This window comes from Eleutherodactylus coqui, chromosome 6 (assembly GCF_035609145.1).
Source record: "Eleutherodactylus coqui strain aEleCoq1 chromosome 6, aEleCoq1.hap1, whole genome shotgun sequence".
Taxonomy (NCBI): Eukaryota; Metazoa; Chordata; class Amphibia; order Anura; family Eleutherodactylidae; genus Eleutherodactylus; species Eleutherodactylus coqui.
Genome location: NC_089842.1, coordinates 90,337,488 through 90,362,664, shown reverse-complemented (window position 1 = coordinate 90,362,664; position 25,177 = coordinate 90,337,488). Strand labels below are relative to the sequence as shown.

General features: G+C 42.8%; 1 protein-coding gene across 1 annotated transcript in view; it reads left to right on the top strand.

Annotated features, from left to right (window-relative positions):
* The window catches only part of LOC136632358 (carcinoembryonic antigen-related cell adhesion molecule 8-like), a 122,209-nt gene extending 106,924 nt beyond the window's left edge, over positions 1–15,285 (top strand). The window contains exons 7-9 of the mRNA XM_066607166.1: positions 5,178–5,206; positions 9,756–9,818; positions 12,725–15,285. Coding sequence (XP_066463263.1) covers positions 5,178–5,206; positions 9,756–9,818; positions 12,725–12,811 — 179 coding nt within the window. The 3' untranslated portion in view covers positions 12,812–15,285. The remainder of the gene's footprint in view (positions 1–5,177; positions 5,207–9,755; positions 9,819–12,724) is intronic.
* Positions 15,286–25,177: the final 9,892 nt, after the last annotated feature.

The following is a 25,177-nucleotide window of genomic DNA, read 5'->3' as shown; positions in this document are numbered from 1 at the left end:
TTTCTGCCATCCACGACAGGACCTGCTCACACTGCTCATTTTCTAATAAAGGTCTACCGCGTGGACCCATTAATTGTGAGATTAATCTAGGGACGCCAGAAACGTGCCTCTCTCCTAATCCCGTAGCAGTCGGCCGCGATACACCTTGATCAGGAGCTCGGCCTGTGCCCACACCCTGACTTGGGCCTCCGCGTCCTCGCCCGCGTCCACATCCTCGTCCTCTAGGCCTTCACCTACCCCTCAGCATGGTGTATTACCAGTAGTGCAGAAACAGATCGCTGTAATTAAATGTGCCGCTTATTGGCCTGTGGTTGGAGGCTGACTTCGCTTACGGAATGCACAGCAGAGCCAGGAAAGAATTTTGCGCAAGCCTGTAGTGAGACGTAGGTGCGTATGACTGAGCTAGTGGATTTCACAGCGCAGAAGCAGTCAAGTGTCCAAAGGCCACTAGTAGGCCTTAAGTGTTTTGCTTCTATTTTTTTAAAGGCTGAGCTGAGACAGCAGACAGATACTGTAGGTAGCGTATATATGTATACTGTTTCCCTCTGGACGGGATGACGGCGGTGATGTAACGGGTGCCAGCAGAGCCAGGAAAGAATTTTGCGCAAGCCTGCTGTAACACTTAGCTGCGTATTAATTAGGACTACTACCCCCAGCAGAGACGCAGTACACTCAAGACGGTCACAGGCAGCCCAAAGATAGTATTTTTCCCACATTTTTTTGAAAAAGCCCACTGCCTATATAGCCTGTATATCTCTTTCCCTGTACCACTGTCCCTGCCTCACCAGTACTGGCCCTATACTATGTACAATGACTGCAGACTGAGGACGCAATGCTCTGCACGGCCGATATACAAAAAAAAAAAAGTGCAACACTGCTCACAGCAGCCTTAACAGTACTGCACACGGTCAGATGTGGCCCTAAGAAGGACCGTTGGGGTTCTTGAAGCCTAAAATAACTCCTAACACTCTCCCTATAGCAGCTCCAGCATCAGCAGCACTTTCCCTGATCTATGTCAGAATGCATCTGTGGCGAGCCGCGGGAGGGGCCGATTTAAATACTTGAGTGACACCTGATCTCGCCAGCCACTCACTGCAGGGGGGTGGTATAGGGCTTGAACGTCGCAGGGGGAAGTTGTAATGCCTTCCCTGTCTTTCTATTGGCCAGAAAAGCGCGCTAGCATCTCAGAGATGAGAGTGAAAGTAACTCGAACATCGCGTGGTGCTCGCCTCGAGTAACGAGCATCTCGAACACCCTAATACTCGAACGAGTATCAAGCTTGGACGAGTACGTTCGCTCATCTCTAATTATTATGTTTTAACACTTTTTACAATATGAACATTTATTTATTTATTGTTTTAACGTTTTGTGTGGTACCACATTCCAGGACCAGAGCATTTTTATCTTTCAGTCAATAGGGTTGTATCAGGCGTGTTTTGTGGGACTTGTAGTTTTTTATTAAGGTATATTCCAGTTTGAGGTATATACAACTTTTTCATTATTTTTTATTCCTGTTGTGGCAAAATGAGATGGGTTTTTTTGCATAGAATTCAGTGTGCTGGATAAATAATGTAATATTTAATAGTAAAGAGTGTTATAGTTGTAATGATACCATTTACGTATAGCTTTCTTTAACTTTTTCAATATTTAATCTTTAAAGATTTTTATTTTTTTTTCTGTAAAAATGTTTAGATGCCAGCAACGGTCAGCAATGACTGCAGCATCTGTGAGTTTAATCAATGTAGAGGAGTGATTAGGTGAGCAGCAGGACCGCACGGACATTCCACGGGATTTCCGCAGTGGAAAGGCTTTCAAAATCCACGGCATTTGGTGCGGGAGAAATCTCTCCCCATAGAGAAAAGGGAGTCTGCAGCAGAAACGGCGATACAATTGTCATGTCGCAGATTTGAACTCCGCGCCTGATGTCAGTCACCACACGGCTTGTCTGCAGCAGACTGCTGGCAGCGTGTGAATGAGATTCCCTCTTTGCTGCTTAGGCTGGATTCAGACGAACGTATATCGTCTCGTTTTCACGCTGACCCGATATACGATGTCCTCATCTGCGGGGGGGGGGGGGAGGATGGAAGAGCCAGGAGCAGGAACTGAGCTCCCGTCCCCTCTCTGCCTCCTCTCCACCCCCTCTCAGCCCCTCTGCACTATTTGCAATGAAAGGACGTGCAACAAGGGCGGGGCTAAGTTCTGAAAATTAGCCCCACCCCTGTCCCGCCTTTCCTCATTGCAAATAGTGCAGAGGGGCGGAGAGGAGGCAGAGAGGGGGCGAAAGCTCAGAGCACTACTCCTGGCTCTTCCAGGCTCCCCCTGCAGAGAGAGACGACTTATAACGGCTGGGCGTGAAAACCCAGCCGATATATGGTCGTCTGAATCCAGCCTTAGTCTCAGGTTTAAAAATGCAGGGAAAATGTGGGAAAGTCCACACAGAAATTCCACAGCAATTCTGCACCGTGTGAGCCCAGCCTAAGGGCTTATTCAGACGACCGTATATTGGCTCGGTTTTCACACCGAGCCGATATACGGTGTCCTTGTCTGCGGGGGGGGGGGGGGGAAGAGCCAGGAGCAGGAACTGAGCTCCCGCCACTCGCCACTATTTGCAAGGAGAGGGTCGGGGCGGAGCTAAGCACAGCTACTTAGTGGCGAGGGGGCGGGGCTCAGTTCCTGCTCCTGGCTCTTCCATGCTCCTCCCCCTGCAGACAAGGACACCGTATATCGCCTCGACGTGAAAACCCAGTCGATATACGGTCGTCTGAAATAACCCTAAGTATTATTTATTTATTTTTACTTTTAGACCATTCCCTGCACAGAAATGCTTTTTTTTACTTTCAGAAAACCCATTTAAGACAATCCTATGTTCTTAGCATGCCCATATCAAGTGATATAAATGATGAATAGTAGTACTCAGCTGCCCTTACAATTAATCCACTTAGCACCTGCACCCTACATAGCAGCACCAATTTATAGTTATGCCTGACTGTTTTATGTATAAAATTTCCATGGTTAAGACAGAACACAAGTACAGTAACCAGAGACCCTTTCATAGCCTCAGACTATGGATGTGTCCATACGGACAGAAGGGGATGAAGGCACCAGATATGTTGGGTCTTCTATGGTGCTGCAGTTTGCTTGGATAAGAATGAGCTGCAATATCAGACATAGACAAGAGGGGCGCTGTCTCTAAGAAAAATAAACAGACCAGTTGTTACTAAAACCGGACAACTCCTTTAACCCCTTAATGACGTGGCCCCTTTTTCTTTTTCCAATTTTGTTTTTTCCTCTCCCCTTCAAAAAATCGTAACTTCTTTATTTATCCATCAACGTCACTGTATAAAGTCTTGTTTTTTGCGGGACGAGTTGTATTTTTAAATGGTGCTATTTAATGTACCATATAAGGTACTGAAAAACTTTTAAAAATTTCTAAGTGAAGTAAAATTTTAAAAAACGACATTCCGCCATCTTTTAGTGCGTCTTGTTTCTACGGCGCACAAACTGCAACCAAAATGACATGAAAGCTTTATTCTATGAGTCAGTATGATTGCTACGATACCAAACTTGTAAGGTTTTTTTTTTGTTTTTTTTTTACTGTACTACTTATTTTTTTTCAAAGACATTTAATTTTTTTCAATTATTTTCTGCCGCCATCTTCTGCGCGCAATAACGTTTTATTTTTCCGTCTACGTAGTTGTGTGAAGGCTAATTTTTTGTGGAAAGTTCTGTAGTTTACATTAGTTCCAATTTGGAATACATAAGACTTTATGATCGCTTTTTATTGCATTCTTTCTGGGAGACAGGGTAACTGAAAGTGCATTTCTGGCTTTATTTTTTTTTATTTGGACGATGTTCACCATGAGGGAAAAATAATGCACTACTTTCACAGATCAGACTTTTACGGACGCGGCGATACCAAATATGTATTTTTAATTTATGATTTAGATTTTTTAATTATAGAGATGGCAGTTGTACAGTTAATAAAACTTTATTGATCTTATTTTTACTTTTCTTTTAAGCTCCTCTGGGGGACTACAACATGCGATGCTTTGATCACTCCTGCAGTATGGCGTAGTGCCATAGCATTACATCATACTGCATCCTGACAGGCAGCCTATCAAGCCACCCCACGGGGATGGCTTGATAGGCAGTCTTCCAAGGCAGCCCTTGGGCCTTTCAGAAGGCCCCCGGCTGCCATGACACCTGCACAGCTCCCCCGATCTCACTGGGGGAAACTAAATGCCAGAACTGACAGCGGCATTTAAAGGGTTAATAGCCACGATCTGCCACATGGGCGATTGCAGCTATTGCCCGCGGGTGTCAGCTGTAATAAACAGCTGACGCTCACGCTGTATGAAGAGAGGCCGCCCCGCGGCTTCTCTTCATAATACCCCGACGCTCCAGGACGTACCCTTACATCCTTGGTTGTAAAGGGGGTAAATACAGTATCATATCGTCCTCATTCCACTACTGATTCACTTGGATACTTTACAATATTTCAACATCACAAACCCACTCTAGTTTCTATTTCATTACATCATATTACTACAGTACCTGTTTACTAAGTAGCTTAAAGGGGGTTTTCCATGACTTAAAAGCACTCTGTCCTTCCTGGTTGCTGCTGACCTGGACATGTGACTGCTGCAGCCAATCACTGGCCTTAAAAGGTCACTGCTGTGGATAATGATTGGCTGCAGCAGTCACATGTCCTGGTCAGCAGCAACTTGGAAGTACAGAGTGATTGGGAAGCAATTTTAAGTCGTGGGAAAACCCCTTTAATGAAGGAAGTGTTAGTAAATTTCCCCCAAGGTGTTTATACAGTAATTATAAGTCCAACATTCCTAATGCCGATCTCAGTATATTTTCCCACAGCGCACACTGCACCAAATACATGAAGACCTCTTTATATATTAGGTGCATCCGCCACCTCCATGCGGCTTCAGGAACAATTTGCATCGTCTTCTGGCATAAATGATACATAAATCTGTCAGTCCAGGGTGGCCACGTCCCCCTCCTGAAAGGGGTGCCCACGTTGGAAAAAGTGTCTGGTCACAAAGAAAGAAAATCTTTGTGTAAATCCCCTCTTGCACAAAAACGTGCGACTTTATTAGGTTAGAAACTGGCATAAAAAGCTACATAAATGTGCCTTATTATCTCTGTGCTTTGTTTTCTAATAGGTCAGGCTGACATTCCAACACAACCCGAGGTAAGTCGTCACAATGTTATTCTCAATTATTACTAGCGGCTTACATGGAAGAGAGCTTTGCATAGCAACAATACAAATCTGCCCTCCCTTAGGCCTCTGTCACAAGGGGACCTATGCGTGTAAACGTCACGCGCATACAAAACACGCGGCTGTGGGAACCAATGGGTTTTTGTGGGAACGTTCAGGTGTTTTTTGTGCGTCTAAAATTCCTTCATCTGAACGCTCCCACAAAAACCCATTGGTTCTAATAGCCATGAGTTTTTTTTGCCTGTGATTTTTGCGCGAGTACGTCCCCGTGTGAAAGAGGCCTCAGGGTACTGAATTTACTGTAAAAAGGGCTGCATGTGATAATAGCTGATTCAGGCAAATCAAAGCATACATTGAGAGATGGGTTAAATGATGTCATTGTAAACTTCTGCAATCCTTTGTTAGTTCCCATTTTGTTTGGTTTTAGCCCGGGTGGGTGGTTGGTTTCAGAATTATATGTCTGTGACAGATTCCTTCAACTTTGCATTATGCTTACAGTTGTAGTATTATTTGGTAACTACCGTATTTGGTTACTGCGTAGCATTATTACATAAGCGTTATATGGCCAAATGAGACCTTTTATACGCCAGGAACTTGGATACAGGATACATCCAAATCCACAGCTGCAGAATGCCATGCCAGAATCCGCAGGTCTAACTGCATACTGTGATGCTGAATTACAGGCAGCTTTTAAGCCATTTTCAATTCGACATCAAAATTCACAGGTAGCTTGCAGATTTTGGTGCAAAATTTACCGTGGCTTGCACTGCGTCCTTATTACATCCCATGTGAAAAGTCGCTATGACTGCTCTATCTTAGGCCTCATGTCCACAGGCGGGTCGGATGGCTTTCATTGACTTCAATGAAAGCCGTCTAAACGGGAACCGCAGTGAAATGAAGCATGCTGTGATTTGTCTTCCGGGACAAAAGGTACGCAAAACAAATCTGCATGCTTTAATTCATTTGCGGATGCCCATGCTTCCCTATGGGCGGCTTGATTTGCAGGTGCCCCACGCAGATTCCGCAAATCAAATCCACTCGTGCACATTGGGCCTTAGGCCAGGCTCACACAAACATATATGAATTCTGTAACATATATGAATTCTGTATTATGAGCGCAGTGTACACGCGGTGAGTGGAGTAAAATTAAGTACAGTGCTTTTCATTGTTCCACTCACACTTGCGTATATTTATTGCATATATTACGCACATAAAAAAGAACTCAACATGTTCTATTTTACTGTGTATTACGTGCATACAGCCCTATTGTTTTCTATGGGTGCGTTTGGAATGCAGTACACATGCAATTACATTGCATATATATTGCTTTTTTTACACATGTTGCTAGGGAACATAAGAAAGTTAAAAAAGAGAAAAAAAACAGGAAGCCAGAGCCGAACAGCGTGCATAAAATGCACCGTTCATGCTCAGGCATACGAGTGCAAAAACACGGCAATACTCAGGGATTCGCAGTTCACTGCGCCGATAAAATGCTGTCATTTTTACGCAGCGTATTACCGTACGGTCATGTGAGTCCGGCCTTAGCGAGAATGATTGTCTGCACACAGCTCTACCTCCACAAACCCTGTAAGGGCTTGTTTAAATAAGGGTTAGGGAGCAGGAAAGTGGCACCCCCTGGCCAAACGCCCCCATTGTCTATATAAGGGGCAATTCAATTTCCGGTTAGCAGTCCGGTATTTTGCTGGAATTTACAGGGTGAAGTAGCGATGCCTTCATCCTATTTTCTAACGGAAATAAGCGACAGGGGCTCCAAACGGAACCTACAACGCTGGTGGGTGCGAAGCCTAACATATCAGTGGCGAGTTAATGCTCATGTCTTACGTCATGAGTGAAGTAAGGTGACTTGTAAAGCAGCAGACATAACCAATGTTCAGAAGGAGAACAATTTCTTAGAGTCCGGTTCACTTTTGGTTCATGTTTTCCTCTTTTACTAGAAAAACAATCATATCCTCTTGTAAAATATTAATGACACTTTCAGATCTTGATTTCTCTGTGGTCTCTTCTGCTGAGGAATACATAATCGGACATCTGTATTCAGCTTACAGCATGATTGTTAGGAAATTAAAGCGGACCTTGCACTTCCACTCACATAGGTCCTGCTATAGTATTAATAATCTTTATATAGCACATGCATATTCCGCAGTGCTGTACATCACCTAATACTGGCTTCTGTCACCAGTGGGGCTCACGCTCTATAGTCCCCTTAGCTCTATAGTCCCCTATGTTTTCGGAGTGTGGGAAGAAGCCAGAGTACCCGGAGGAAACCCACGCAAGCACAGGAAGAACATACAAACTCCAATGCTGTCCTCGGTGGGATTTGAACCCAGGACCCCAGTGTTGTAAGGCCACCATGCATGCATCAATATTAGGGAATCTGACAGATGCCGTAACAACACTGCAGTTGGAGCTGTTAAGCACCATCCATTGTGGCATTCGTGGGACAGGAAGAGCGCTCCATGTATCCCACCGCTCTGTCAGCCTTCTTGGCTGTGCAGCAGAAACAAGAGAGCTCACCTTTACTAAGTGGCCATGATGGTGTAGTTCATTCCTCTTGCCTCTTCAGTGAGTACAATAATGCCCAGTAGTTCACACTTGTCACTAAGACCATGCTGTTCTTGCTGGGTGCTGAATGATTCAGGGCTCGTTCACACAGGTGTATTTGTGCGCGCTTTTGCATGCACTGAATTTGCATGCACAATATGCAGATAATAGAACACATTGATTTCAATAGGTTCGTTCACATTTCATTTTTTTGCTCGGTCATTTAGTGTGTAGAGAAAAATGCAGCATGTTCTACTTTTGTGCACATTTGAGGAACAAAGGACCTCATAGACATCTACATGGGGTGCCCAATATGCAAGGAGGTGCGCAATATAATTCAACACGAAAAAGAACACACCTGCAACTCATTAAGCTAAATAGCCATTTAAATCAGGGTGCATTTACCTGCCGCACGCAAATGAACATACCGTGCAACGCAAAAAGTACAGTAAAACACGGCGAGTCGTGAAAAAAAGCCTTATTCATAGTGCAAATACAGTGCACTAAAATGTGTGCAAAAACGCATACATCTATGTGAAGGAGCACTTAATGACAGACCCCATGATCATAAGGAAATACATTTAGCTCTAGAATGTTGGCGTGTTTTAGAGAAACCATAGCTTCAACACTGGCTCACCAACAATGCTGGCATCAGGGAGAAGACCGGTGAGCTGCCCCCTTCAGCTGCCCACGCTGGGATCACGCTGATTGACAATACTCCAATTATACCAAAATAGGTAACGCAAGAGGAACGAACGGGAACTACATCCAAAATGGGACAATCACCAGAAAGGTTTTGCAGATGGTGGCCACAGTCAATTACTCTCTCTTTATCCTTCCTGCCTGATTCTTTTTTAGTGTTTTGTTCTTGTGACTACTGCTAGCACAAGGCAGTACCTGCAGCCTGATCAGGTTGTACAGGTAGTCCTGCTCCTCCAAGTTGTCACATTCATACTTGCCAACGCAAAAAGGTTTGCAGTCTGCCAGCAGTCTCAAGAGCTCAACTCATAGAGCAGATACCAGGACATGGGTGTTACACGAGGAGAGCTGGACAGGGCTGTAGAAGGGCATCAACCCAGCATTAGGACTAGTATCTCCTCCTTTGTGTGAGGAGGAATCAGAGGAGCACTGCCAGAGCCCTACAACATGACCTCCAACAGGACATTGTTTTGTTTGTTTTTGACTAAACTGTCAAGTACAGCCTTCATCCATGAATGTGGTTTGAGGACCCGACGTTCTTTATTGGGACCCGTGATTGTCATTCACCAAAGAACACCAAAATGGGCAGGTCTTTAGCACCCTGTTCTCTTCAAAGATGATAGCAGGGTCACACTGAGCACATGTGACAGACATGAAAGAGTCTGGAGATGCCTTGGTGAATGTTATGATAGTTGCAACATCACTGTTTCCTCAATTTTATATATTTACTTAAAGGATATTCCCATCTTGGACATTTATAGCATACCCAGAAGCTATGCCATAAATGTCTCATAGATCAGCCCTAGGTCTGTACCTATTGCCAGAACAAGGGTCCTCTGACTCCGGGATCACTGTTGTGGCCACTGGAGTTATGGTAACTGTATATTGCACTCCCTATCACGTCTATGGGATTTACGATAACGGGTGGAGCAGCCAGTTCAGCTGTTTCTGTAAACTTGGCCACCTCTGACCTCGGTAAATGGACTGATATTCCAATCTCAGCAAGTGGTGTAGACATGCTAAGTATATACCAGCCATTCTGTCTGGAGGACTGTGGCCAGTTAAACCTACTCAAGGGGACCCTATGTGTGTTAATGTAATGGTATATATTATTCAATATGAGCAAGTCAAACAATACAACCATTAATGAAAATCCATGCAGAATCCATATCCATTAGGAATGTTGCAATGTACATGCTTGCATATTTATAGTTAAGAAATATGACAGAGTATTTGGTGACCTATATGTATTTTGTTTTAGGAACAGCATGAGCTCCAGTATGCCGCAATTGAGTTCTCCAACAACAAGCCAAAAAACCAAGAGGTACGGCGACCGATCTGGTAGATTCATGTAAATGTGTCAGCTTCACTTAGGTTGCCTTCATGCAGGCTGTATATGCGGCAGTCGAACTTGCTGCAGAAGGGCTGTAGCATTTACAATACCGGTACAACCTATGTAGAAGAGATTTCTAAAATCAGTTCCACATGGAACGGAAAATCTCTACAGCAAATTTGCAGCATTGGATGTTTATACACAACAGCATTTAGGTGCAGATTTGGCCACTATGGATTTGTGGAGTATTTGCCGAATGCCTGCAGCATAAACGCTGTGTGTGAAGCAACATGCGGCTCCAGTGAATGTGCAATTTTCGCGTGCATGAAGCCTGGGTCATCCGCGCGTGAAAATTCGCCCGTTCACATAATTTTTAATGCAGTTTAACCGCAATTTTTTCACATGACTATATTGTGTTAAAACCAAGCCCATGTTACAGAGCCCTAATTTTTTTAACACATGCCGCAACGCGGACCTAAAACCTGCACATACACAGCAAAAATGCATGTAACAACCACATACACACACTCAGGGAAAACTGTGGGACCAAAATTGCATACTCCCATGTAAATGAGCATAAAAGGCATAGTCAATTGGAAAAGGAAGGTCAGAGGAAATGTGAAGGGTGTGTTTACTTTTGAAAAGTTTTATTCCAACTCTGCAAAACACAACACTTCTGTGAATAGTCTTGATGAAAACCGAACTTTCCATTTTGTGCACAGAGCTTACTATAGAGTGTTGTTCTGGTTGCCGACTTCAGACAAACCCTTTGTGCAGTCTGCTTCTGCAGTGATGTGTTACTCCCTTTCATTTCTCGCTCTTCTACGGTCTGTCAGAATGAATAGGGAGCCGAGGGAGCGGAATAACACATGACTGCAGGATCAGCCGCACACAGCGGCTGTCTGAGGTTTGGAACTATTAATACACATGGGGCTGTATAGTCGGAGTCACAGAACCGTAGGACAGTTTTGATCAAAGCTTGTTTACACGCCCTTTGTGGACATTCAGTGCGACTTCCTATGGGCGTAAGTGTACGTATGCGCGCATTTGCGTGATGGACGTTGCATGCCTGCGTATTTGGCACAAAACACACTGCCGTGGGCATAGCTACGTTCGGCAGTACGGAGCGTAGTTGCGCCTGAAAGAGGAAAATTTCTCTCCCTCGCCGGCAGTTCAAACGCCAGAGCGCAGGAGTTTGAAAAAAGAGGTGAGAAGATAACGCCTGCCTGATCTTCCCTGCACAATGTATTTACCACGTGCGGGAAAGATAGGGAAGGTCCTATCTCTTTTCGGCCGTGGTATTCACAGCAGAACAATCCCAGCAGTGAAAATGAAACCACTGAACTGTACAGTTTTGTCCCATTATACAGCCATGATTATCACCGCTGTAGATGGAGAGAAAAACAGGCTCATGTGTTCAAGCCCTATTATTATATTTTTTGCGTATGGATGTTGTGTGTAATTGCGTTAAAAACAAAAAAAACGCATGTTCCCACTGATTTCAAGGGGCAATTTAAGTTAAATTACCGCATATACTCACGTATTAGCTGACCTGAGTATAAGCCGAGTCAATAAGTTTTACCACAAAAAAATGGTAAAACTTATTGACTCGAGTGTAAGCCTTGCTATACTAGAGTATATACTAGGTAAAAAAAAACTGCAATAATCACCTCCCAGCTGGCATCTGTGTCCCTGGAGTGATGCTCTCCCTGGCAGTGAGGCAAGCTGCTTCAGACTTCTCCCCACTGTCATTTCTCTGGCTCGGTTTTGAATTCCCCTGACTTCTGCGCTGTGTAATTAAGTGCTGTGATTGGATGGAGCGTCAGACAATCACAGCTGGCGCTTGATAAACCAATCACAGCCATTCAGTGATATCATTCACTGAATGATCGAGCGCCGGCTGTGATTGGCTGGCGCTCGATCCAATCACAGCGCTTACTTGCACAACGCTGATGGCGGGGGAATTCAAAACTGAGCCAAGTAGATGACAGCGGGGAGAAGTCTGAAGCAGCTTGTCACATCACCGGGGAGAGCATCGCGCCGGAGACACAAATGCCTGCTGGGAGGTGAGTATTGTGGGGTTTTTTTTTTGTTTTTTTTTACCTCACTCGAGTATAAGCCAAGGGGGGCTTTCTTAGCACAAAAAAGTGCTGAAAAGCTTGGCTTAAATTTGAGTATATATGGTAGTTTATTATGAGCCATGTTCATGCGCAGTACGCACAAAAATAGAACATGTTGTGTATTTTTTTGTGTGAAAGATGCACACACAAATACGCTCATATGAATGTGTGACTAAGCCCTTATACATGCCCCTAATTTACCTTTATGTGTAATTTGATCGTTGGTACTATATACTGCAATACTTCTGTATTGTAGTATATCATGTTTTTTAATGTCTATGAAGCCCTGCCATGGGCAGTGCTTAATAGGCATTTATGCATGGCAGCCCTAGGATGTTTAGATGCTGTGGTCAAAGCCGTCCGCGCTTCTAAACAGTTAACTGCCACAATCAGAGCTAACTGTAACTGCGGTAATTGCCGGCAGCTGTCAGAAATAGCTGCTAGCCGCTGGATATGGAGCAAACTCAGTTCCTGAGCCAGCTCCATGCACCCTTCACAACCACATGACGTAGATTTACATTATGCATTTGGGAAGGGGTAAAAGGGGTTGTCCACAGCACTACACCTGCCCACAGGCTGTGTCTGGTATTGCAGTTCAGTCTCACCGACTTCAGTAGAGCTGAGCTGCAATAGCAGAAACAACCCATAAACAAGTGTGACTCTGTTTTTGGGAGAAATCAGCCATGTTTGTCTAATCCTATACAATCAGTTTAATATCATTATGATTGCGGAAAATGATAAAATCACTATTGCATATTTTTTTCTTTTTTGCTTTAGAAACCTGAAACAATATATGAAAACCGGAGTCCCCAGGCACCACCTCCTTCGGACAATGTGGTTTATTCCGAGCTGAAATTATGTTGAAATCCGCTTCCATAAAGATGTTTAATTCTCAATCATTTCTACAACTGTGCACCAGGATTTGCTGTACAATCTGTCTTCGTGACACTCTGTCGGATGTATACATTAAACACGCTCAGGATGTGGGCTTCTTCTGCTCTGTCCTAGCAGGACACGAGCTCAGCACTGGAGTTGTATCAGCCTCTGATACACTGTGGACTTTCCCTGTATAGCTTTAGTTTGTGCTTTTTTTGCCTGTCTGGTGTTGCCCTCTGGTGTCCAGGTGAAGAATGGCAGCTACGTGTACTGTGCAAAACAAAAAAACTTTGTACTGATGTGTATAAGGGAATCAAATGCTTTGTGTTTCAGTAAGACTGGACATTGACTTCTTGGTCAGGATCTTATGTTGTACAACCCTTATTGCTCAAGTGGAGGTAATGTATGTGCAAGACAGCTGCATGCAACGAAATAGTCTTTTTAGAGGAACTGGAGGTAAACTTAACATTACAGAATCTTATCTGAACTGTGAATTATTTTTTTACCATGCAATGTACCATAATGTATGTACTGTATATGTCATTGGTGACTGCAGCATATATAATATATACTCAGTATTACAAATAACCTGGAAAGACTTACATGTACATCCAACCTTACTATGTTTACCATAGCCAACATTCCTAACCAAGGGCATAGCTACTGTATAGGGAGGTAGCAGTCACACCAAGACCCTTAGGAGGCTCAGAGGTTCATCTGCCGCATAAGAAGGCAATGGTACATGATAGATGGGGGTTCTCTTTCAGATTTTGCATTGGGGCTCAGGAGGTGCAAGCTGCCATATACCTCAATTGTTTGACTGTGGAGTATTAATATTGTATTTCTAAACGATCTTGCGAACTCGGCAGTGCGCCCAACCAAGCCCACCTCTGTTCTCTGACGTAGGGTAGGTTTTACAAGTGGTTAGCACATCGGTAAACTCTGGTGACAGGGTCATGAGTTCATTAGTAACCGGTTGACAATTTGGATTCCTTATGATGACTTAATTCTACCAGAAGCAGTTGAATACCATAGGGCAGGGGTGGGCACTGCCAAGCACCATGAGTTTTAGAGAAGTCCATAGCCAAACCACACCGTGTATCTCATAGGGATTGAATCTTTATATCGTGAGCAGTAAGAGGCTTATAACCTAAATTGTCCTGCGCCCTGATATTCCGTCTCCCCTTGATATATGGGAAGCCCTGGCAGCTGATTTGGGATCTAAGTAGAGGTGAGGATCTAGATCAGGGGTGAGTTTCCTGCCCTCATTGCCACAGTGTATGAAAACAAGGAATTGAAGAGCCTGTTTGAAGGTAATTGAGGCCTTCTCTCTTAGGGGCTGTTCACACCAGGATTTATGCCAAAAGGTTTTCATACTAAAAACCAATACAAACGCGTAGCTTTTAGAGATGAGCGAGCATACCCGTTAAGGACAGATACTCGAGCGAGTATCGTCCTTTTCGAGTACCTGCCTGCTAGTCTGCAAAGATTCGGGTCCCAGCAGGGGGCGGCGGGGGAGAATGGGGGAGAGATCTCTCTCTCCCCTCCCCCGCTCCCCCCTGCTCACTCCCGCAACCCACCGCTCACCCCCGCCGGCACCCGAATCTTTGCGGACGAGCAGGCAGGTACTCGAAAAGGACAATACTCGCTCAAGTATCTGTCCTCAACGAGTACGCTTGCTCATCTCTAGTAGCTTTACATCCCCATAGGCTAGAATAGGTCAAGCGTAATTCAAAAATGCATACTTTGGACTGCGTCTGACCTCTCATACGTTTGAACTTTTTTTGTGGGGTGGAAAAGTGTAGCCTACTACAATTTTCTGTCCCACAGAAACGTATGGAAACGTATACATTTTTTAACATTACAGTCAATTTGAAAACTTATAGGAACATATGGCTGTATGTTTTGATGCGTTGAACGTGTACGTTTTTTGTTATCAGATGCCTTAAAGGGGAAAAAAAGTGTTCGACCGCACTTAATTAAAAAAAAAGTTTACAGTTAAAACATGCACTGTTTTTTAATACAGAAACAGTGTATAGAAACGTATGGCTATACATTTAATGCAGACATAATAAAAAAGTATGGTACGCTTAAAAAAATGACATACGTTTTTTTCATGTATGTTTAACGTGTGTGAAACGTTCATGAGAATCCCAATGTGAACAGTCCCTTACAAGCCAAGGGGAAAAAAAGTGAAAAAGGACAAAGGGCTTGGGGTGCGGTGGTATCAACAACACAAGGGGGGCCTGTTTTTTATTCTTGCCGTGTAGCCACAATTGTTGCATTCCTTGTTATTTGGTTGTAAACGTACTGTATTAGGACAATTGTAAGCTCCATATTGCTGTGAGTGAATGCACCACGCTGTACATAACTATGGTATATGTAAGCACTGTACTGAAAATATATGAGAATGTCATTAAAATATTGTCCGCCTCTTTTAAAATAAAGAGTGTGAATTTTAATGTGGCTTTCGATTAAAATGCCTTAAGGTATATTTACAGGATGCTAATGGTGAGAACCACTACAACCCCTCGTACCTTTAGTGTATCTTCACATGTAGCGAAAATTCAGCTTCAAAACCCACAGTATTTCCGCAAAAGAAACAAAAGTCATATCACCTGACTCACCAGAGGCCGCCGGGTGAACAGGTGCGCTGACACCGCAAAGAATTGCAAAGTGAGGGCGAATACTGTGGCTCCCGGAGAGCTGAGTGAAAATCAAACAGACCCCATTATAGTCACTGGGGTCCGTTTAGTACTGAGATGGATCAGTTGAGCCAGGGGATTCCCCTTTCCTACTCCTATAATGAAGAAGAAAACGGAAGCCCCGCCACAGAAGTGAAGGCCGCCTAATTGTTTCAACATGACAGCAATTCTAAAATGTGGATTTTTATTTTACTGCTGGGATCCCGCGATATGAAGGTTGGTCATTTCTCTGTAATATGTTTTTGCTGGTTCACTGACATTATTTCTCTAGCAGCCAACTTCCTTCCCTGCCCATCTGTGACCGTGAGGCAAGGTCAGAGTTTAATGTGACAAGGGGGCACATGTGCAGTCCAAGCTGGATACGTTACGAGTGCTAAGGATGCCAGACATTGTCGTATAACTAGGGAGAGCCAGGGGCGCAAGTGACGACACGGGAAGTTATGAATGTAAATAACAATGGGCCGTGGGAGTCACTGGAACACTGTCAAAACTTCCACGAAGGTAACGGACGTAAGGATCTGTAACTTCAGCACAAAAATAAAAAAGTCAGTGTTGGAGAACTCCTTTAAATGTTCACAAACAATGAAGTAATTAAATATTCACCAACCAATGAATTTGATAAGAAATCAATGAAATGTGCATTTAATATATGGGTGGGCCGAGTCCTCCAAAGCAAGAAACACTTTTTGTAGCCAGTTTTCACTTTGGTTTATATGAGGGTGTTGGGATTGGGGATCCCCTCTATCAACTCAGAATTTCCTAATGAGTTTTCTAAATCAGACAACCCCTTTAACTACCCATTACTTGATATGATCAGGACATGACTATGCATGTGAACAAAACTATTTTCATTATTTGATAGAAAACAGAGAACATTTCAAAAAGAGTATATAAAGTTGCTGCTCTTTTCATATGACATTGAAGAAGATTAGTTACATAAACCCCCCCTTAAAGTATAACTCTGATTTCACAAAGGCATGTTAAGTTTGCATCTGTAGGTTCCTAGCTCATGGAACCCTGCAAAAGATCCCGAGGACTAACTGACCACCGATGGTCCTACAACTGGAACCACTATTGGACATGGCCGACCAGATGTCACCTATGACAACATGGAGCATTAGATGCCGTTCATGAACCAGCTAGGTTCTTCTAAGGTGAGAGGTGCTCTTTGTAGGTATTTGGTGCTCTGATTGATGGGGGTGGAGTTCCTGAAAGCAGTTTCCCCCTCATTTCCATCCATATATCCTGTTAAAACCTTTATAGAGGTTGTCTTAACTAGAAAGCATACACTTCTTGTTATATTCAATTTACTGTTTAAGGCGAGTTTCAGATGATCATATTGTAATACACCAGAAATACGGATCCATAATACGGATATGTTACAAATGACGTTACAACCGTATGTCGTTAGTGTTTCATCTGTATTTGCCTCCGTATTTGCTGTTTTATTTTCTACTGGGTAAATACTTTCTACTGGGTAAATACTGATCCGTATTTGCCAAATAGAAAATAATTCCAATACAGAGGCAAAAGCAGATAAAACAGGCCATGCTGTGCAAACCACGACCAAACACGGAGTTAAAATATGCTAGTCTGAAAGCAGCCTAAAGTAAACCTGTTCCATTGCCATATATATTGGTTTTATGGGTCCAGTGGGCTTACTACACATTAACAGCTCCACCCACTGGACTAAACATAAACCCATAGTAAGAAGGGATTTCAATCAATATATTTTGACTTATATGAAATCTTTACTCATAAATGTATAGAGCCTCCTGCTTTATAATATGCTGCCCACACCCGGGCATCACGTTCAATGTGACTCGCTCTATTTATACATTGCTGAAACACTCATAAATATTTTACTGCAAAATGAAACATTTTATTGATCATTTTGTTCAGTTCTCATAAAGAATAAATGACCTTCTTGTTCCTCGTTGTCATGTTATCTTAGAAGGTGAGAGTTTCACTTGATTTTCTTTTCTCGTAAAGTGAAACAGTGTGAAAGTCAAATGAAGCGAAAAAAGGGGATGCAAATACTTATTTTAAAGTATCCGTACCAGAAAGATGTGGAGTATCTGAAAGAATATATGTACTGTATGAATATATTCTATATATACTATATGAATACTATGAACATATATATATATATATATATATATAGTATGTTGAGGTGGCTCACCATATGTGTCCACTGATACACAATGTACAAAGTGTGGATATATCTTACTGATATGTAATTTGTCATTAATTGGCTTGTATGCTACTGTTTTATTATTAGGATTGACTATGCAAAGAAAAGTGTTCAGAGTATACATGTTAGGCTTCATTCACACAAGCGTCTTATCGCGTTAATTTTGTCGAGCTAAAACGCCGGCCAAAAATTGCGACTATCTAAAACATTGGATATCAATGGTTTTGTTCAGATAGATGATTTTTTTGGTGTGTAAGATTGGCCGGCCAGAAAAGATAGTGCATACGGTGTGCATTCCGGCCAGACGATTTTACGCATGCCTGGAAAAGATAGGTCTTGACCTATCTTTTACGGGAATACGCCGTCCAGTCCTATAGGCTCCAATGGGAGCCTATGAGAGCTGCCGGAAAAGGGAGGTGTAAGGGAGTTTAGCAGCGTCTCACATTGCTAACGTCTCTCCCCCTCCCCTTGCCGGCAGCTCCCATAGGCTGGGGAGGGACTAACTCTGCTAAGCTCCCATCCCGCCCCCTCCCCTTGCCTGCAGCCAGCAAGGAGCAGAGGGAAGGGAGAGGGATTTTAGCAGAGTTGAACTCTCTCCCCTTGACCAACGGTATTCCGGGCTGTGGTGTATATACGCTGCAGCCTGGCAGTCTAAAAGGGCGTGAAAACGAGAGATGCAGCTGCGACCTGTCCTTGGCTGCCTCTCGTTCTGTGCAAAATTGCAGCGCCCATGTGAAAGAGCCCTTAAAATGTAAATATTCATAGTATGGTCCACTTTGTAAAAATGTTAGCCTATTGGTAATTGGTTGTTTTTAAAAAGTGCTATATGTAATGGGCCTTAAAGTGTACATCCAAGGAAAAATAAAACCTCCACAGGGCTCTTAGTCTTCATATACAGTAGCTTTGGGAATATTGGAGACCTCTCCTTCCTAACTCAATAAAAGGAACTTGTCGTCATTGTCTCCCTTGTTATAGATACAGTGGGGGTGCAGACCGGTTATGGTCACTAACTGTACAAGCTAGTTCACTTTACTCTAACCTCTCCCCATCCTCTCTCTCCTATTAGTATACTCCTAGACATTGCTTGAATAGTACTGAGTCTGAAGCTAATTAACTGAAAAGAACACTGTGTGAAAATTTAAGATTTCTACCATAGAATTAAAAAATAAGGTCAGAAACACAATCTTTGCTAAATATGTAAATATTACATTTGTATATTTCATTCTGTTGTTGTGACATGGTTGTAACTTATAGAAACTGTAGAGCATTATAGAGTTGTAAACCCGCAGGATACAATTGATGTAATACCCGCTAAATGAGGTATATAAGAGAATTGTTTATTTGATTGGATCCCTCTGTCATGGCCTTCACAATTTCACAAATTTGATTATTACCATACTATAAACAGACCAACAGCATAGTTTAGGCAATGGTAAGGGGTATTGTTTTTATAAGCATTTACTGTATGGTCAATCCTGATAGATAAATATCCCTGAGGTGCCCTCTAGTGTAGCCCGTTGAGATTGGCTAGGAGATAAAATTGCGCTGATTTCAGAAAAAAAAAAAACCAACAAATTGGGTCAGTCCAACCATGAAGGAGGGGAAAGTGCCTCTTCAATGAATGTGGCTCAGTGGTTAGCATTGTCACCTTGCAGTGCATGGGTTCTAGGTTGAAATTTCATAAAGGACAACATTTGCATGGACATTTTATGGTTTCTTTGTGTTCCTCCTCCTCCTGATCCAGAGAAGAAATAAGCAAAAACAAGCATGGTGGCTACGTTGTTAGCACTGCTGTATTAGAGTTCTACATCACAGAAGGGGAAATATAGAAGCATAAAAACAATCACAGAAAACGGCCATTACTTACTGACTGAGGAGTACATATAGATGCAGCCTCTCACCATGCAGGTAGCTGACTACCAAATGAGGGAGCTAATTGCACCTGTGCGGGACACCAATGAGACAGCCACTCACAGTGCCTCTTTATATAGAGGGGGTGGCTGCTTGGTGTATACTCCCACACAGAGTGGATACAAAGTGGCAGACCATTCTGATATATGTAGTTCGCCATGCAGACCAGCAACCTATTAATGACACCATGATAATTCAGCGGGTTGCCCTGCACCCCTGGAGTCTTAATGCCACACTGCATGTGAATGATAGAAAACAAATGCAAGGCATTAGTTGGATTTTGGCCAAGATACATGAGCCCACTAACCACATCAAGGTTCCTTGCGTTGTAGTGGGTCCCTGCATGATGAGAGGATGCATCTATATGCGCTGTGTTGGACTTCTAGGTTCAAATCTCACCGAGGGCACCATCTGTATGGAGTTTTCATGTTCTCTTTGGGTTTATTCTTCTCCTTCTTCCCCTCCTCTGGAGAATAAAGAATGTGTGGTGGCTCAGTTGTTAGCACTGCTACCTTGCAGTGCTGGAGTTCTAGGCTAAATTTATTCAAGGGCAACATCTGTATGGTGTTTTTCAAAGCCCAAGCCGATGTTCTGATTACATTTGAACTTAAGACCCCAACCACTGCAGAGAAACAGTGTTAACCACTGAGCTACATTCATTGAAGATCCTCCTCCATCATTAGGGATCTTCTGGAGGCCAAATTAGTGAATTCAATTTTTAATCCATTTAACTTTTTATGGGAATCGGTATAGGGTTGTCCCAATTATTTTTGAAAAATTGGGCTGATCATTCCTGACCCAATTTATTCCAATAATCACGAGTCTATTAAGCAATTATGACATACAGGGTTGGATTAACAATGGAGCACTAGCTGCAAGCCCCACTTTTCTGCTCCCTGACTGTTCACTTTCCTTGTGCTTTTTTTGCCACTGACTATGGTCATTTTTGTTATACTGTCCCTGGTGTAAATGTACCTTGCATAGAATCATACGGGGCTTATTAGCTTTAAGGATGTCTGTGGAGCCGCTCTTTTCAGGAAAATCACCCTGCATTTTGCTGCATAGGGGAAGTCAGTGATTTGGGGCATTTAGGGACAAATGCCCATTTCCTTCCCAGTTCACCCTCAAGAGTAAACTCCTGTGGATAGCTAGTTGGTCCTATATAAGATTGTATTCAGCTTTTTGGATGGGTGTACAGAAGTGGTAAGATCTAATTCCATCTTTATTACTGAGGTCAGTTTGCATAGGTGAATCTCATATGGCTGTTTGATTTCTTTTCATATACATGTGTTATAGAGTTATACATGCGACTGTGATCAATATCCATCTCTTGCATGCTGGGATTTTGATTATTATCATCACTTATTGAGGCATCATATATTTTATCTTTATTGTATTAAAAGTTATGTTTTAAATTTGATAATATTCACCATTTCCTTTCTATGTTATAATTTGATGAAGTCTAAGTACAAGGATCCATATCAATTGTAAGGTTCCTTTGGGATTTTTGCTAATAAAATGAAGATCTCTCCAAAACTACTGCACAGATGCATACAGCAAATGTATCAATGCAATTAGTGGAATTGACACTACCTTATGGTGCTCTCAGTGATGGATGCAAAACAAATGTTGACAGATTCCCTTTAACTTGTATTGAACCTGTATTATATTCTAGATCTGTATTCCCCAATTGCATGTTACACCAGTCACTGTACAGTAATCTAACACAGGTTTTAAAGGGTTTGGCCTACTAATGCACTACTGAAGCCTTTGGATAGGCCATCAATAATAGATCAATGGAAGTCTGCCACCTGGGACCCTCACTGATCAACTGTTTTCCAGGACAGTCTGCTTGTGCAGGAAGCAGACGGCTCTGTTCTCACTGCAGTAGCCAACATGCAAAGTGCCCACTTATATGAATGGATAGTTTGCCTGTAATACTAAGTCAGGCCATTACAGTGAAACGGAGCTGTCTGCTTCCTGCAGAAATCATCTCAGTGGATGAACACTCAAACCTAGTGAACAGCTGATCTGTGGCTGTCCTGGACCTCCGCTGATCTACTAAGGATAAACCATCAGTAGTTTACAGCTGGACAACCCCTTTAACTTGAGATTAGTACAAGATAGATAATGCAAAATACATGCAAGCAGAATTTTCAAATATATTGTATTTCTATAAACTATTCAAAAACGTTAAAGGTGTTTCCTGCCTTGGACAATCCACTACTGTTAGAACAATCCTCTACAATTAGCTGATTTCAGTTTCTCGTTGCTAGCGCCCCCAGCGATCAGTTGTATTCTGTGGGGAGACCCAATTACAAGTGTTCAATTACTCTGCAGCACCGCCTCAGGAAAAATGAAGCATTACACAGATCTTGCTGAAATCAATAGGTCATCCAATTAATTCATTGACATTCTGAGTCCTCTGGAGCCGGAGGCAAATTTGTAGCTGTTCTAGATGAGTGTTGTGAATGGGGGACACCCGTGTTAATTCAAAATTCACTAGGGTATTTAAAAATGTTCTTATTCTTTCCACTGTAACTTTCAGTTCATAGTATTGATGCAGCAGGTGTTACTGCCTCCTATAGACTCCTCTTATAAACTTCGAAATTCTAACCCAAGGGAAAACCTGAATGAGTAATATATAATCACTTCCTCCTTTACAACATCTTCTTAGATGGAACTGTGATAATGTGGTGTACACAGCTAATGAGCTGGATTTTTTTCCTTTCAAATTCATACTGTCAATGCCATCTGGAAATCCAGTCCAAGGCCTCTTTCACATGAGCATATATATGCAGCTATTGGACCTTAGTTAAAAAATCACGACCATGGGAAGTATTGGATTCCAATCAGAGATGTAATTTAAAGCTTCTGGGACCCAATGCAAAATCTGTAACAGGGCCCCAACTATAATGTTTTATTTATACTACTAGGCTTACTATATAGAGAAGATAGGCCCTGTGGGGCCCCTATGGATCCTGGGAGCAACCACATTCCCTGCATCCCCTATAGTTACACCCCTGATTCCAATGCAATCATTCACATGAGCGATTTTGGGGTGCGTTAAAAAGCGCACCATCAAAACAAGAACATCAGTGACGATTTTTCATGCTGTGTGAAAAATGCTGGAAGCTCCCATAGACTCCTATTGGTGCTGAAAAAAAAGGGAGGGTGAGGGAGTTTACTTGCATTCGTCGCTCAGACAAGAAGACAACTACCGCTATTTAAGTTATTACTAGTCATTCCAAGGATTTCTGCCAACCAATGGAGTTGTGCGCTGCAGCGTATTTTTCTGCTGATAGGCCCATGTGAATGAAAGAGAAAATGCTAATTAAAGGGGTTGTCCCGCGGCAGCAAGTGGGTCTATACACTTCTGTATGGCCATATTAATGCACTTTGTAATATACATTGTGCATTAATTATGAGCCATACAGAAGTTATAAAAAGTTTTATACTTACCTGCTCCGTTGCTGGCGTCCTCGTCTCCATGGTGCCGACTAATTTTCGCCCTCCGATGGCCAAATTAGCCGCGCTTGCGCAGTCCTGGTCTTCTGCTCTCTTCAATGGAGCCGCTCGTGCAGAATGCAGGCTCCGTGTAGCTCCGCCCCGTCACGTGCCGATTCCAGCCAATCAGGAGGCTGGAATCGGCAATGGACCGCACAGAAGAGCTGCGGTCCACGGAGGAAGAGGATTCCGGCGGCCATCTTCACAGGTAAGTAGAGAAGTCACCGGAGCGCGGGGATTAAGGTAAGCGCTCCGGTAAGCTTTCTGTACGTCCCTGCATCGGGGTTGTCTCGCGCCGAACGGGGGGGGGGGGGGGGTTGAAAAAAAAAAAACCCGTTTCGGCGCGGGACAACCCCTTTAAGCTCAGGACTCGATTGCGGCTATTCTTCGTTCATGCGATTTTACGGTGCATGCGGGCAACTGTAAAGACGCACATGCATGTGTGAATTAGGCTGGGTCCACATAGGAACTGATTTACAGAGAAAAGCCTGCCCCACAACCCTCACCATTTGCTGCGAATTTTGCCGTGGGTTTTATTGCAGATTTTTGTGCAGAATTCACCCCCTCAATGAGAAAAGGTAAATTCTGTAACGGAAACAGTGATAAATTGATATGCTGTGGAATTGAATTCCGCACCGCATGTCAATTTCCGCACGGGTTTTGTGTGGATTATTCTGCAGCTTGTGGACAAGATTTTCAAAATCTCATCTACTCTATTGCTATGTAAATGCCCAGGAATTTCCGTGTGGAGGGTCTGCATGGAAATTCTGCAGCAAATCCGCCCTGTCTAGACCCCAAACAGCTACATTAAAAATTGACATTGCTGTGATGACAAAAGTTGACTAAAAACAATTGGTTGCTTCCCCACAGAGTTACATGATAAAATTCTGATATGATAAAAGTATGGTGTTTTCTAAGTACAGTTAAAAAAAGGAAGTGAACCCTTTGGAATTATCTGCATTTCTGCTTTGATTACTAATAAAATGTAATCTGCGTGTTACATTAGTCACAATCATAGATAAACACAATGTAACTAAACTAATAACACAAACAGTTGTTCATGTTTCATACTGAGTGCAGTGAGCAAACATCCACAGTGCAGGAAGAAACAAAGTGAACTCTTGAATTTAATAACCTGTAGATCCCCCTTAGCAGCAACCACCTCCGCCAGCTGTTTCCTGTAGCTACAAATAAAATTTGCACAACATTGAGGAAGAACTTTTCTTTTTTTTTTTCATTTAAATTTTTATTGAAATATACAAAAAAAAAAAAAGAAGTACAAACATTTCTCCCATTTTTCACTGCAAATGTCTTTCAGTTCATCAATATTTCTGGGGTACCTTGCATACACAACCCTATTTAGGTCATCTCACAGCATCTGGATGAGGTTAAGGTCAAGACTCTGACTTGGTCACTCTAAAATACAATTATTTTTTTCAACCATTCTTTAGCTGAAAAAGATTTTATTACATCAAACGCTGAGTAACTTTGTGAATACATTATTATTATTATTATTATTTTTTTGCTGATCATGAGTTAAAGCCTGCATTATACCGCAGAGCGGCACTCATTATTCTTTTGGTGGAATTACTGTGTACATATATCCCATAATTTACAGTATCTTGTATTGATCATGAGTTACAGCTTGTATTATACTCCAAAGCTACAACTCTGCAGCTTTAGAAATGGAATTTCCCTAACAGGCTGCAGAGCTCACAACCTATCGTCCCTGTGTGTACTCGCTCGCGTGGTGGAGGGGATTTTACTCCTCGCTCTTACCCGCCCCTCTCCATTCACGTAACACAGTGGCTGTTCAGTAGTGAACGGCTGCTGTTTACACTGAACGATCATCGTTCTGGATTTTAAGCTGCATAAAAGGCAGAGGTATTGTTCCATCTTACTTATTTGCATATTTCCTAGAAGAGCAAGCATGGCATTATAAGTCTCCTCTCTCACATCCTAGGTACTCTCCTTAAGGAGAGATGACACCCTTCCCGACCCTTAGGATGGCTTTACACGGTACAACTCTTGTCTTAA